The following is a 12,648-nucleotide window of genomic DNA, read 5'->3' on the forward strand; positions in this document are numbered from 1 at the left end:
GAATAAAGATAAAGAGAAATAATTACAACTAGAAACAAATAAGTTAAATATAAAGTAGTTTGGGAGAGAGAACATTAGCAGCTGTGAGGATTGGGAAAGAAGAGGATCCTTAATCTATATATTGATGGAAGAGAGGAATTCTAAAATGGAAGTGAATTTCAGTCTTGGAAAATAGGTAGTACAAAGGTGCTGAAATGGGAGATTTACTCTCTTGTGTAAGGATTAGTGAAAAAGTCAGTTGATCTGGATCACAGAATAGGAGAGGGAGAGTTTATTGAGGATGAAAATCCAAGTTGAGACAATGTTCTTAAGGACTTTAAAAACTAAACAGAGGAGTTCATATTTTATCCTGGAGGCAATTCAAAGCCATTAAAGTTGATTGAGTAAGAGAGTGAGATGATCAGATCTGTGCTTGAGATCATTTTAATGATCTTTAATCATTTTAATCATTTTAATTAATCATTTTGGCAGTAGAATATAGATTGGACTGGAGAGGTAAGAGACTTGCAGCAGGCAAGAGAGACCAATTAGGAAGTTGTTGCAATACTGTAGGTGAAAGGGGATGAGATCTTGAACTAAAGTGGTAGCTGTGTGAGCATAGAGAAGGGATTAAATGTAAGAAATGGTATAGAGATAGAAATGGGAAGATTTGGCAACTGTTTGGATATGACAGCGAGTGAGGAACAGAGGTTATGAACTTGGGAGACTGGATGAATGGTGGTACTTTGGATAAAAACTAGGAAGTTTGGAAGAGTGGTGGTTTTGAGGAGAAAGATGATGAATTCAGCTTTTGACACGGTGAATTTGATATGTCTCTGGGACATCTAACTTTTAATGTCCACTAGCCAACTGGTGTTGCATGACTAAAGCTAAAGAGGGAGCGACTGGGATGGGATACGTAGATCTATTAGTCATCTGCAAAAACAATAGGTAAACCTACAGGAGCTGATGAGGTTACGTAACAAGATTGCAGAGGGAGAAGATAAGAGCCTGAGACAGAACCTTGGGGGAGCATTCACATTTAAGAGACATGATTATGGATGATAAATCAACAAGAAGACTAAGAAAAAGTTGTCAGGTAGGAGGAGAACCAGGAAAGAGTAGTGCTATTAAATACCTAGAGAGATTATTTGGGAGAAGATGGTCGTTGGCAGTGTCAGAGGCAGCAAATAGATCAAGAAGAACTAGGACAGAAAAAAACATCAGATTTGGTCATAAAAATTGTTGGTAACTTTGGAAAGAGAAGTTTCAGTGAGTGAAGAAGTTGGAAACTGTATTGAAAAGGATTGAAAAGTGATAGAAGGGAAAATGGACACCGCAAATGTAGATGGCTTTTTCTTGAAGCTTGACTGAAAAAGGGAGGAGAGGTATGCGAAAATAAGGGATGGTAGGGCATATTGATGACTTTTGGAGAATGGAGAGATGAGCATACTTGAAGGCAGAAAAGACAGGGTGAAGATTCAAGAAAGGGGATAACTGAGGCTGCAATATCCTGGCAATGAGTAGGAAATGGAAAAAGGGCCCATGTCAAGAAAATCTTGAAAGCCTAGCTTACATTCACTAGAAATGGCAAAAAAATTTTGAAAGATTGTTGTAGGGAAACAGACATCAATAGAACTACAGACTACTGTAAACACTTCTGAGAGCTGTATTAGCAATATGTGAAAAGTCACAGAACTCATCATACCTTTGGACTAAGAGAAATAATTGCTGGAATGCTATTCTCAAAACATCATAAAAATTACCATAGTTCTATCTGTATAAAAATATTCATGGATGTTATACTTGTAAAGGAAAAATGAAAATCATTCATATGTTCAACAACTAGAGAATAGATAAATTAAGGCATATTAATAGAATAGAATATTGTGGTACCACAAATTTATAAATAGTAAATATATAAGGAAATATGGAAAGACTACGAAGATGTTTGGAGCAGGGTTAGATCTGAGGAGATAAATAGTGACACATTCCATTTGATTTACCTGTGGGATATCCAGCTAGAGATAACCAACAGGCTACAGACATGAGTTATTGAGATGTACAGAAGTGCATAATAAATACAATAGCCAGGCATAGAATAAAGTTCTCTGTTCTATAAAAGTGTCCTATTTTTCCAATTAAATTGTAACCTCGCTGCAAGAAGGCAGGTTGCACTACATCTCCTTTTTCTTTTGTTTTGCCTTCAAAACAGAGTACGGTAATTTACCCCAAATTAATGTTCAGGAAACACTAATAAGTGATGCACCTTCTAATCAGGAAATGTATAAAAAACAATGCTCATTTAATTTTCTTTATATGTTAAAATATTTTTTTCTGCACCCATTAACTTAAATTGTCCTACAATGAGAAAAAAAAAAGACTCAGGAAATTAACTCCTCAGACCTTCTTGGGAATAAAAACTAACTCATGTTGGAGTACTTAGCTCTTCAGTTCTAAATTTAAAACTGCCTGAATTCTGAAAACACAGCAACAGAAGACCAGCATATTTAGAGGCATAAATGTCACAAGAAAATAAAACATCTCAGAAAATGGGACACCTCGAGGTTGTGTGATCCACCTATAACTGACAGAGACCTACCCAACATGTCATCATCCAGGTATTGCTTAAAACCTTCCAGTCAGGGTGGTGAGCAGCCCACTACCTGCTGAAGTTCCCCATCTCCCTTTTTGGAGAGTTCTCTTGGGAAGTTCTTTACAGTGAACCTGAGTTTGCTTCTCTGCCACTTTGGCCCCTGCTCCTCATTCCACCTTTAGAGACCAAATAGAAGTTGTGTAATCTGTCTTCCACAGGACATACCTTCAAACACTTTAAGACAGCTATCCTGACCACCTAAGTCAAATGAAGACACTGGTGTATCTTGGAGAGATTCCTCGCCCCTCCTCTCCCCTCCCCCCAACACACTTTGTTTGAACTGGCTGTTCAAGCCTTTCTTGTGCGTAAGGATAGATATGATAATAAATATCACCTATACTTAAATAGTCAAAACACTAGGAAAATTCCCCCCATGATTGTTTTAAGCAATATGCACAAATTAGGTGGAGAGTAGGAGGGTTTTAGCACTTTAAAAGTGCCACGGGAACAATCACACATTTCTTGCATATTTACAAGATATAATGTTGTATTGGAGCCATAATGACTATGTTGTTTCGGCTAATTGTGGCAACATTTGGAAAATAGTTATGATTTCCTTTTCTCTTTTGCTGCTTTTCCATATAGGAAAGGAAAGAACACACACACACACACACACACATTTCCTTTTCACAAAGAACAACTAGAACCTCAAGAAAAGCTGTCACTGCTCATTTTTACCACTAAGTGGGAGAAACAGGTTATCATTAGATTGTGAGCTCCTTGAAATCCCGCAGGAACTTGGTTATTGTCTTTGTATGATGAACATGGCATTTAACACATTCTAAGACCTTAATGAATGCTTGTTGACTTGACCCTAGAGGGAAAATGTTGGATCCTGTGGTTTTCTTTTCTTGTGTTGGTGAAGAAACAATCCAAACTTAAAAGCTCAGAGCAGAGCCACAAAGGTGACTGTCCAGGTGGAAAGGAAGAACTAAGGAATCATAGAAATAAATGCTTGTTGATTGACTGATATGCCTAGAGCTCATACTACACAAGACATTCTGTTCCTCCTTGACCATAATAGCTTACACTTCCCTCAGCTAAGGGAGATTTAGCCAGCATGACTCTCTCTTACCACCCCAATCGGACTAACCATAAGGGAGAAAGGTTCTTAATGAGTGGGAGGGAGCAAATTCCAGGGTGAACAGGTAGGAAATTTAAAATTAGTCTCAATAGTAGGATAAAATAACTTGGGTTGCCCTCTTTTATCCTAGAATAAAGAAAAATAAATGGCTGGTACCACAGTCTTAGTATGTGAAGAGTATTTAGAAACAGTTTTTACCCAGCTAGCTGACTTACAAATGCACTGAAGAAAGAAAGGAAAATGGATCAGAGAAATCACAGAATAATAGATTATGTATTAGGAAGGACCTTAAAATCCATCTAGCCTACTTCCCCCCCAAAATCATTTTTCAAATGAGAAAACTGTCAAGAGTCACACAACTAGTATTCGAGGTGAGATGGAACCCAGGTCCTCATGGCTCAAAGACTTGAGCTGCCAACAGTGAGAGTTAGAGAATATCTGTCGATAAACTTTTTTTCTTGTGTTTGAAAGTCAAATTTTCTCTTCAGCTCTGGTCTTTTCATCAAGAATGCCTGAAAGTCCTTTGAATGACCATTTTTTCCCTTGAAGTATTATACTCAGTTTTGCTGGGTAGGTGATTCTTGATTTTAATCCCAGTTCCTTTGACTTCTGGAATATCCTGTTCCAAGCCCTTCAGTCCCTTAATGTAGAAGTTGCTAGATCTTGTGTTATCCTGATTGCATTTGCACAATACTTGAATTGCTTCTTTATGACTGCTTGTAATATTTTCTCCTGGACCTGGAAACTCTGGAATTTGGCTACAATATTTCTAGGAGTTTCTCTTTTTGTATCTCTTTCAGGAGGTGAATGATGAATTCTTTCAATATTTATTTTACCCTCTGGTTCTAGAATATCAGGGCAATTTTCCTTGATAATTTCATGAAAGATGATGCCTAGGCTCTTTTTTTGATCCTAGCTTTCAGGTAGTTCCATAATTTTAAAATTGTCTCTCCTGGCTCTATTTTCCAGGTCAGTTGTTTTTCCAATGAGATATTTCACTTTGTCTGCTATTTTTTCATTCCTTTGGTTTTGTTATACAATTTCTTGATTTTTCATAAGGTCGTTAGTTTCCATCTGCTCTATTCTAATCTTTAAGGAATTATTTTCTTCAGTGAGCTTTTTTACCTCCTTTTCCATCTGCCCAGTTCTGCTTTTTAAAGCCTTCTTCTCCTCATTGACTTTTTGGATCTCTTTTGCCATTTGGGTTAGTCTATTTTTTACAGTGTAATTTTCTTCAGCAGTTTTTTGAGTCTCCTTTAGCAAGCTGTTGACTCACTTGTCATGATTTTCTTTCATCTCTCTTATTTCTTTTCCCAATTTTTGCTCTACTTCTCTTACTTGATTTTCAAAATATGTTTTGAGCTCTTCCATGGCCTGAGACCAATTCATATTTTTCTTGGAGGCTTTTGATAGAGGAGCTTTAATTTCATTTTCTTCTGTTTGCATGTTTTGGTCTTCCTTGTCACCAGAGTAAGAGTCTGTAGTCTGATTCTTTTTCCAGTTTTTGCTCATTTCCCCAGCCATTTACTTGACTTTCAACCTCTTTGTCAAGGTAGTTATCTGCTTCCAGTGGGTGGTGAACTGTCAATTACTAAATCCCCACACAATCTGTGGGCCTAGAGCTCCAGAAATAGTTGCTGTCTGTCTCTGCTGCTGCTGTGGCTACCGCAGATTCTTTTGTTCCCTCCCTGCTCTGCCATCCTGGGGCTGGGGCCAGACCATTCCATTCTCCTGGACTGGACCCACAGGCTTTTTCCACTGACTTTCCAATCTGTCCTCAGTGTTTTGGGGTTATGAAGTCTGGAAACTGCCACATGTGTGAGAGATTCAGTCTCCCCAAGGCCTACTCAGGTCCCGTCTGTGTCAACGTGGCCCACATTGGACTGTGCTCTGCTCCCAGCATGGCACAATAGACACTTCTCAGCAACTTTACAGGCTGTCTTGGGCTGGAGATTTGCTTCACTCCATCATTCTGTGGGTTCTGCAGCTCCAGAATTAGTTTAGAACCACTTTTTACAGGTATTTGGCTGGGATCAGGGGCAGTACTCTAGAAAGTGAGTATTGTTACTCCACCGTTTTGGCTCTACCCCCCAACAAATGTTTTTTAAATGGGTTTGATTTATCTCTTTCCAAGATGGTTTGGATATGTTCTTATGTGGAATTTAGGGATTAAATAACCAAGACATGATAACTTGATAAGATCATGTTCAAAGCTCATACTCATCTCTATAGCTAACAGAGATCATTAACAGCCCCATAAGTTCTATAGTTTATAAGACTGCAGAATTTTACAACTGACAACCTGTAGCGTCTGAGCAGGGAGCAGTGAACAAGAAAATCGATCTTCTCTTTTGCCCAGGAAGAGAATATTGGCAGATCCCTGTAGAGAAAGGAGAACACAAATGTGAGAATTTAGAAAGATGGACCAGCTTACCAGGGGATATCTTAAAATAAAGCTGTATGTACCACTTATCATTTTATGATAAAAAATCCAATTTGATGATTTTTCAACCTGTTAACTTTTGCTGTGGACATAGTAGTGTCCATTAAGTATGTCTTTATTTCTCAGTCCCTTGTACCCCAATGCCTGTGTGGTTCGTATCACCCTATCAGACACATGCACCTATTCCCTTGTTACCCCATCCATGCATGGACTTGTCCACCCAAACAAACTGAAGGACCTTTGAAGGCAACTCTTTTTGCAGAAATATGTATATATCTTGCCCTTAATAAATGGAGGCAACGAAGAAGGAACTGATAAAGGAATGAATATACCAAAAAAAAAAAAAAGAGTAGAAGACCTTTGAATTAATTTGCCCTCTATCAAATTCTCAATGAAAATATAATGTAGGAGACTTAAATTGTTGGACTCAGTTCAAGAAGACCTGAGTTCTAATCCTGCCTTGGACATTTACTAGGCATGTAATGGGCAAGTCACAACCTCTTTTAACCTCAGTTCCCCTACACATAAAATGGGAACAATAAATGCATCTACTTTTTACGGTTATTGTGAAAACCACTCAGATAATCTATATAAAGTATTTTGCAAACCTTAAAGCACTGGACAAAAGTTAGCTATCATCATTGCAGCTAGATCCTGATTAATGTGAAAAATTATTTCCCTGAATTCAAATTTGCACTATTTGAAATTACAATTATATAAAATGTGGCAATGGGTTCCAGTCCAATAAAAATATGGAATATGAATTCAAATAATGACACCACTTTACGGGAATTCATGGTTTGCACTAATTGGGACATAACTGTAATTGAGGGCAGCTAGGGAGCACAGTGGATACAGTGCTGGACCTGGAGACAGGAAGACTCATCTTCCTGAGTTCAAATCTGGCTTCAGACACACACCAGCTGTGTGACCCTGGGCAAGTCACTTAATCCTGTTTGCCTCAGTTTCCTCATCTGTGAAGTGAGCTGGAGAAGGAAATGGCAAACCTCAAGCGAAGTCACAAAGAGTGAGACATGACTGCAAAATGACTCAACAACAGATGCAATTGACATTTTTAAATTATTCAGGATTTCTAACATGAGAAAACAGATCAATCCACTTTACAGATAGTGTTTAAAAATCACAAAACCAAAAACTTCTCTCATCCAAAGAGAATATAGTTGTGTTAAGGCCTGTGGGAACTTTAGATGTGTGCAAAAGTCCCTTTCTGACATCAAGCATTTAGCTTTTAAAATACTTGTTTTTTTAATGGTTCAAATTGGGTTCCAAAAAAATACAATGTTTAGGGTTAATCTTCTACGAATAGAAAATAGGCAAACTGAATACCAGGTAAGACTCATCATAAAGCATTTTTAGTCCCACTCTGGTTCTAAACTTCAAGATGAAATGAAAAACAGAGACATAAACAGAGGAAGAATTATTATTGTCACCAGAAAATATGTTCAGACCACTGGTATTCAGTTTTTTTAGGGTGTCTGTGCTTTGAAGCTAGCAAGTAATACTTTTTTCCTAATCCAAATTAAAACTTGGAATCATAAAAGAAAAAATGGCATACATTTTTAGGTATAGACTTATTAGAAAGGATATGATAAGTACCTCATGGATTTCATTTTAATGAGATATTGCAATACAATAAAAGATGCTAAGATTCTCTGCTAATGATCACTTATACTATGTCTGAGAAATAAGATCGCAGTTCGCATTTCACACAGGCTACTACCATCTAAGTAAGGACTCTGAGCTCTTAAATACTACGTTCTTTGTCATGTAACTCCTTAGGATTTTGAACAAGAACACAGAGGGTCTGGTTCTTGACATTGTAGAATCTAAGGCTTATTCACAGTAGTTGATAACAAGTGTTTTCCTTTCCTAATCTATCAACAGGTAACTTCTTGACCACTCAATAGAATATATTGAAGAGATTACATTAAAAAATTAATGGTATTTGTTTTGAGATTTTTTTGGCAATTTTGACATGTTGTTTGTCCATTGTTTCTGGAGAGGACCATGACATCAAGGAGGTGATGCCATGACATGCAAGTGAGTTGGATTTAAGTGAGGTAGGGCTGTGCAAAGTCACCTGCCTCACTTTCTCCTCTGGAGCCATCTGGGTCCAATGGCGAGATATAGATCAGCATGACTGGAGATGACCATGGATGTAGTAGGAAACCTTGGCCTTTTTAAGCTAAGGTCTTTACCAGGTCTGAGTTTGACTGAGGCAATGCCCATTCAGTGATTAAGGCTGAGTAAGAACTGAGGCAGAGAATGACCACAGGACTGAAACTGCCAAAGAACAAAAATAATTAGAGTTAAAAGAGATGTCTGGTCCCATCTCTCCTTTTCCAAATGAAAAAAACAAGGCCTAGGCCTCAAACAGTATGATCTCAAGACATAGACTTATGCATTTAGACCTGGAAGGGACCTTAGAGGTCATCTGGTCCAACTCTTTCATTTGACAGATAAGAAAACTGAGCTCCAAAGAGGTAAAGCATTTGGCCAACATCACACAGTCAGTAAGTGGCAGAGCCAAGACTCACACCCAGATTTTCTGACTCTTTCCACTATGCCATGCTGTCTTAGGGAGAGGGAATTCTATTCATTGATTCATTTAACAATTATTAACATCTAATGATTGTTAGCATTAACATCTGCTATTTGAAGGGCACTGTGCTACAGGCTGTAAGGTACAAAAATATACAAAAAAGACTTGCTCCCTTCCCCTAGGGTATTTATAATCTATTTATAATTATATACATAATTATATATTGCATATATAATATATAATTATATAATTTATAATCCAGTGTGTAGGGAAAAAAGAATAAAACAATTATACAAGAAAACAATTATACAAGAAAATATATCAAAGCGAGGGAGGCAGTAGTTTGAATGTTCTCTCAGTCAGATTTGGAATGTTCCATACAGTTCTGGGTACAAGATTTTAGGAAGGGCATTGACATGCTAGAATCTATCCTAATGAGCAGAACTGGAATAGTAAAGGGTGCTGAAATCATGCTATGTGAATATTTGGTGAAACCAGGGATGTTTGGCTTGGAGTAGAGGAGACCTGAATGAGAGCATGGTTAATTTGTGGCTTTAGATGTTTGAATGGAGGTCATGTGGAAAATGGATTAGATATATTTATTCTGCTTGGATTCAGTGTGTCAAACTAATAGGTGGAAGTTACAGGGTAAGAGATGCTTGTCCAAAAATTGAATGGCCTTGCTAGTATTATAGAATTTTGAACCATTCAAAGAGTCAGTGGTGAACTGTTCTATGGACATGGTTTGAATTAACATATATATTTCCCAAACTAACTCCAAAGCAGCCTAGAGTTCAATCAAGAGAACATAATTATACAGCTTCACTGTGCCTGTAATTAGAAAAAAAAAACCTCATCCACAAAAAGTAATCTCACAATACTTCCGTTCCCCATTCCAGTCTATGCACTAGGGTGTACACTTTAATAAAATGGCACATTTGTTAATACTTTGCCTTAAAAAAACCTTCACTATTGCTGTAATAGCTTGAGCATTATCTGAAGAAACTTGCTCCAAGCTAAAATTTAGAAAAAGGAATCCAGAATCAATTCTTCAGAGCAAGGGAAGAAAAGTATTAGTGGTAACACAGACTTTGGAGCTGATTAATAATTTAAAAAGTGGTTTTTACAAAAGGACTATTTTCAGTAAAAAGGCAATTTAGGGAGAAAAAAACATGATATATATTAAGGGTTTGCCAAACTTTTTTAGGTAGAAATAAATAGGAATGTCTTTCTAAACTAGCATGATGGGCAACTGTCCCTGTGATCTCTTTAACGAATAATAATATGACAAATGATAATCATTTGTAAGGGCAGGCATGGATGGATTGCCAAATGCATTGTTGGATGGAATGCCTGTACTGATGAGATCACAGGTCCGTTGGCACGATGCAGTACATTTCTGTAGGTTAGCTTCCATTCACACTGTATCTTGAATATACCTAGTTATTTGCAGATTACCTTCCAAATAAGGATGTGAGATCCTTGAGGACTAGGACTATAGTTTTATTTGGGGGGGATATTTTTTTGCATTTAGTACAGTTTATGACATATATTAGGTACTTAGAAAATGATTATCAATGCTGATGACCTTTTACAAAATCCTTTTACATATACTTGCTCTGTACAAGTGGCTCAGAGAGGTTTTAGTAACTAACTCAAGGTTTCATAGAGTCAGTTCTAAAATCCAGATCTGCTGTCTCCTATTCCCATAGTCTAAATATATAGAAATTTAAATAGGAGCGTGGACAACTGAGTAACTCAGTGGATAGAGCATCAGACCTGGAGTCTGGAAGGCCTGAGTTCAAATCTGGCCTCAGACACTTACTAACAGTGTGGCCCAGTTTGCCTCAGTTTCCTCACCTGTAAAATGAGCTGGAGAAGAAAATGGCAAACTTCTCCAGTATCTCTGCCAAGCAAAGCCCATGTGGGGTCATGAGGAAGTGGACATGACTGAAATGGCCCAACAACATCAAATAGGAGTTATGCTAGGGCAGCAAGACTGAATTAACTAATACAAAGTCCTGAATTGTACCATACCATTAAAAGAAAATGTTTAGAGGCCCATCACAATGCAAGACCCTACACTGTAGCTGACTTTATATTTGTACCTGGTCTGAGTGGTGAAAAGCAAATGGGCTCATAGCCCTGGGATAAAATAGAGCAAAACCTCCAGTTAGTATGTGGTGTAGAAAGCACTGATGGTGGGGCCTGAGGCGTGGGGGGTAGGGGGGGGAGGAGTGTGAAGAGACCCAGACTTGTTCTGCTGTTAACAATGAAGAGACAGTATTCGTACTGTAACATGTTGGTTGCTTATTTGAGCATGATTTAGAATTCTTTTTTCATTTAAATTTTATTTTAAAAATAACTGAGGAGAATAGGCAGCCCAGGAAATAGTCCCCTAGTTTTCCTTTTAAAAATTCATTCATTGTAGACCAAAGAAAAACTCCTTTCTTTCTCTTTCTTTTTCTTCCTTCCTCCCTCCCTCCCTTCTTTCTTTCTTTTCTTTTTTTTGCACAAAATGACCAATATGGAAATGTTTTCCATGGTTGCACATGTATAACCCATATCAGATTACTTACCATCTTAGGGAAGGGGGAGTACAGGAAGGAAGGGATAGAATTTGGAATTTTAAAAAATGTTAAAAAATATTTTTACAGTAATTGGGGGAAATAAAACATTATTTTAAAAAATTTTTAAATTCATTCATGTTCTAATGCAAAGCACTACTTCCTTACAGCTATTTTTTAAAAAAAAAACTAAATTATTGGCTGTGTGTATCCTTCAAATGCTTGATACAGTGTATAATAGAAGACATTCAATCTGCAAGGAAATAGATTCCTTGAACTCTACTTTTTCAAAAAAATATGACATAAGGTACTTTTGGAGCTCCATCTGGTGGACATTTTTGTACAGTAACTTTAGAACCAGGCTAATTTGGGAGGTATCTGACCCCAGCATTCTTTACAAAATGAATCTCTTTTCTCGTATTCCCTCTATTTTCCCTCTCCTTTGCTCTTGATCCTCTCCATTTCTCTTTCCAATCCTGGCACTGCCTCCCACCTCACCTTACCCCCGACTTTAGTATCATTGCTGACCTTTCTCTGCCACTACCACAATGGTGACATCAATTAAATCACATAACCCCACTGGGACCTCAGTTTCCTCTTCTGTAAAAGAGTGTACTGGACTAGTTTAAGTGGCAACTAGTAAGCTAGTAATTTGGACCAAGAGGTACCATTAATAAGTGGCAGAGTTGAGATTCAAACCTGGGTTCTCTGACTCCAAATCCAGTGCTCTTTCCACATCCCGTGGATAGGGTCAGATATAGGATCAGGATAGATGCCATCCTGTGATAGGGTCAGAATTCTATTCCTTGATTCCTTCAATAAGTACTTTCTGATATGTGAAAGATTCTAAAAATCCTCTTCAGCTCCAGACCAGTGCCCCTATGACAATACTCAAAATACTAAAATATTCTAGAAGGAATGTGAGAGGTTTATTTTTGTCAGTTCACAAATTAAAGGGTAGTACAGAATTGAATGTTGTAAAGTGAGGAAAAAAGGCTATACATAGCCTTTGAATTGCAACAAAACATCCTGCTCAGTACAGAGCCTGTCAACAGTCTGGTATCAAAATCATCCTGTCATGTCCATGGCTGTTTACTCCACATAAATATGGAGGGAAAGAGTGCCAGCTTCCTGTGCTGTTCTCATTTGCTAAATAATGTTGGTTCTTTGGGGACAGGTGCAGAAGCTGTGAAGGGGATACTCTAGGCAAGTCTATTGCCTCAATTTCCTCATCTGTAAAATGGGAATAATAATAGACCTACTTCCCAGGGCTGTTGTGAGGATTGAATGAGATAATTATCATAACGTGCTTAGACAGTGCCTGGCACCTAGTAAGTGCCTAGTAACTGTTTTAGT

The 12,648-nt window shown here is 37.7% G+C and overlaps 1 protein-coding gene across 1 annotated transcript in view; it reads right to left on the reverse strand.

Moving 5' to 3' along the window:
• Positions 1-12,648, reverse strand: part of LOC140511640 (uncharacterized) — a 97,855-nt gene that overhangs the window by 19,430 nt on the left and 65,777 nt on the right. The window contains exon 8 of the mRNA XM_072620813.1: positions 6,022-6,099. Coding sequence (XP_072476914.1) covers positions 6,022-6,099 — 78 coding nt within the window. The remainder of the gene's footprint in view (positions 1-6,021; positions 6,100-12,648) is intronic.

The sequence above is a fragment of the Notamacropus eugenii genome, chromosome 6, assembly GCF_028372415.1.
Source record: "Notamacropus eugenii isolate mMacEug1 chromosome 6, mMacEug1.pri_v2, whole genome shotgun sequence".
In the NCBI taxonomy this organism is placed as follows: domain Eukaryota; kingdom Metazoa; phylum Chordata; class Mammalia; order Diprotodontia; family Macropodidae; genus Notamacropus; species Notamacropus eugenii.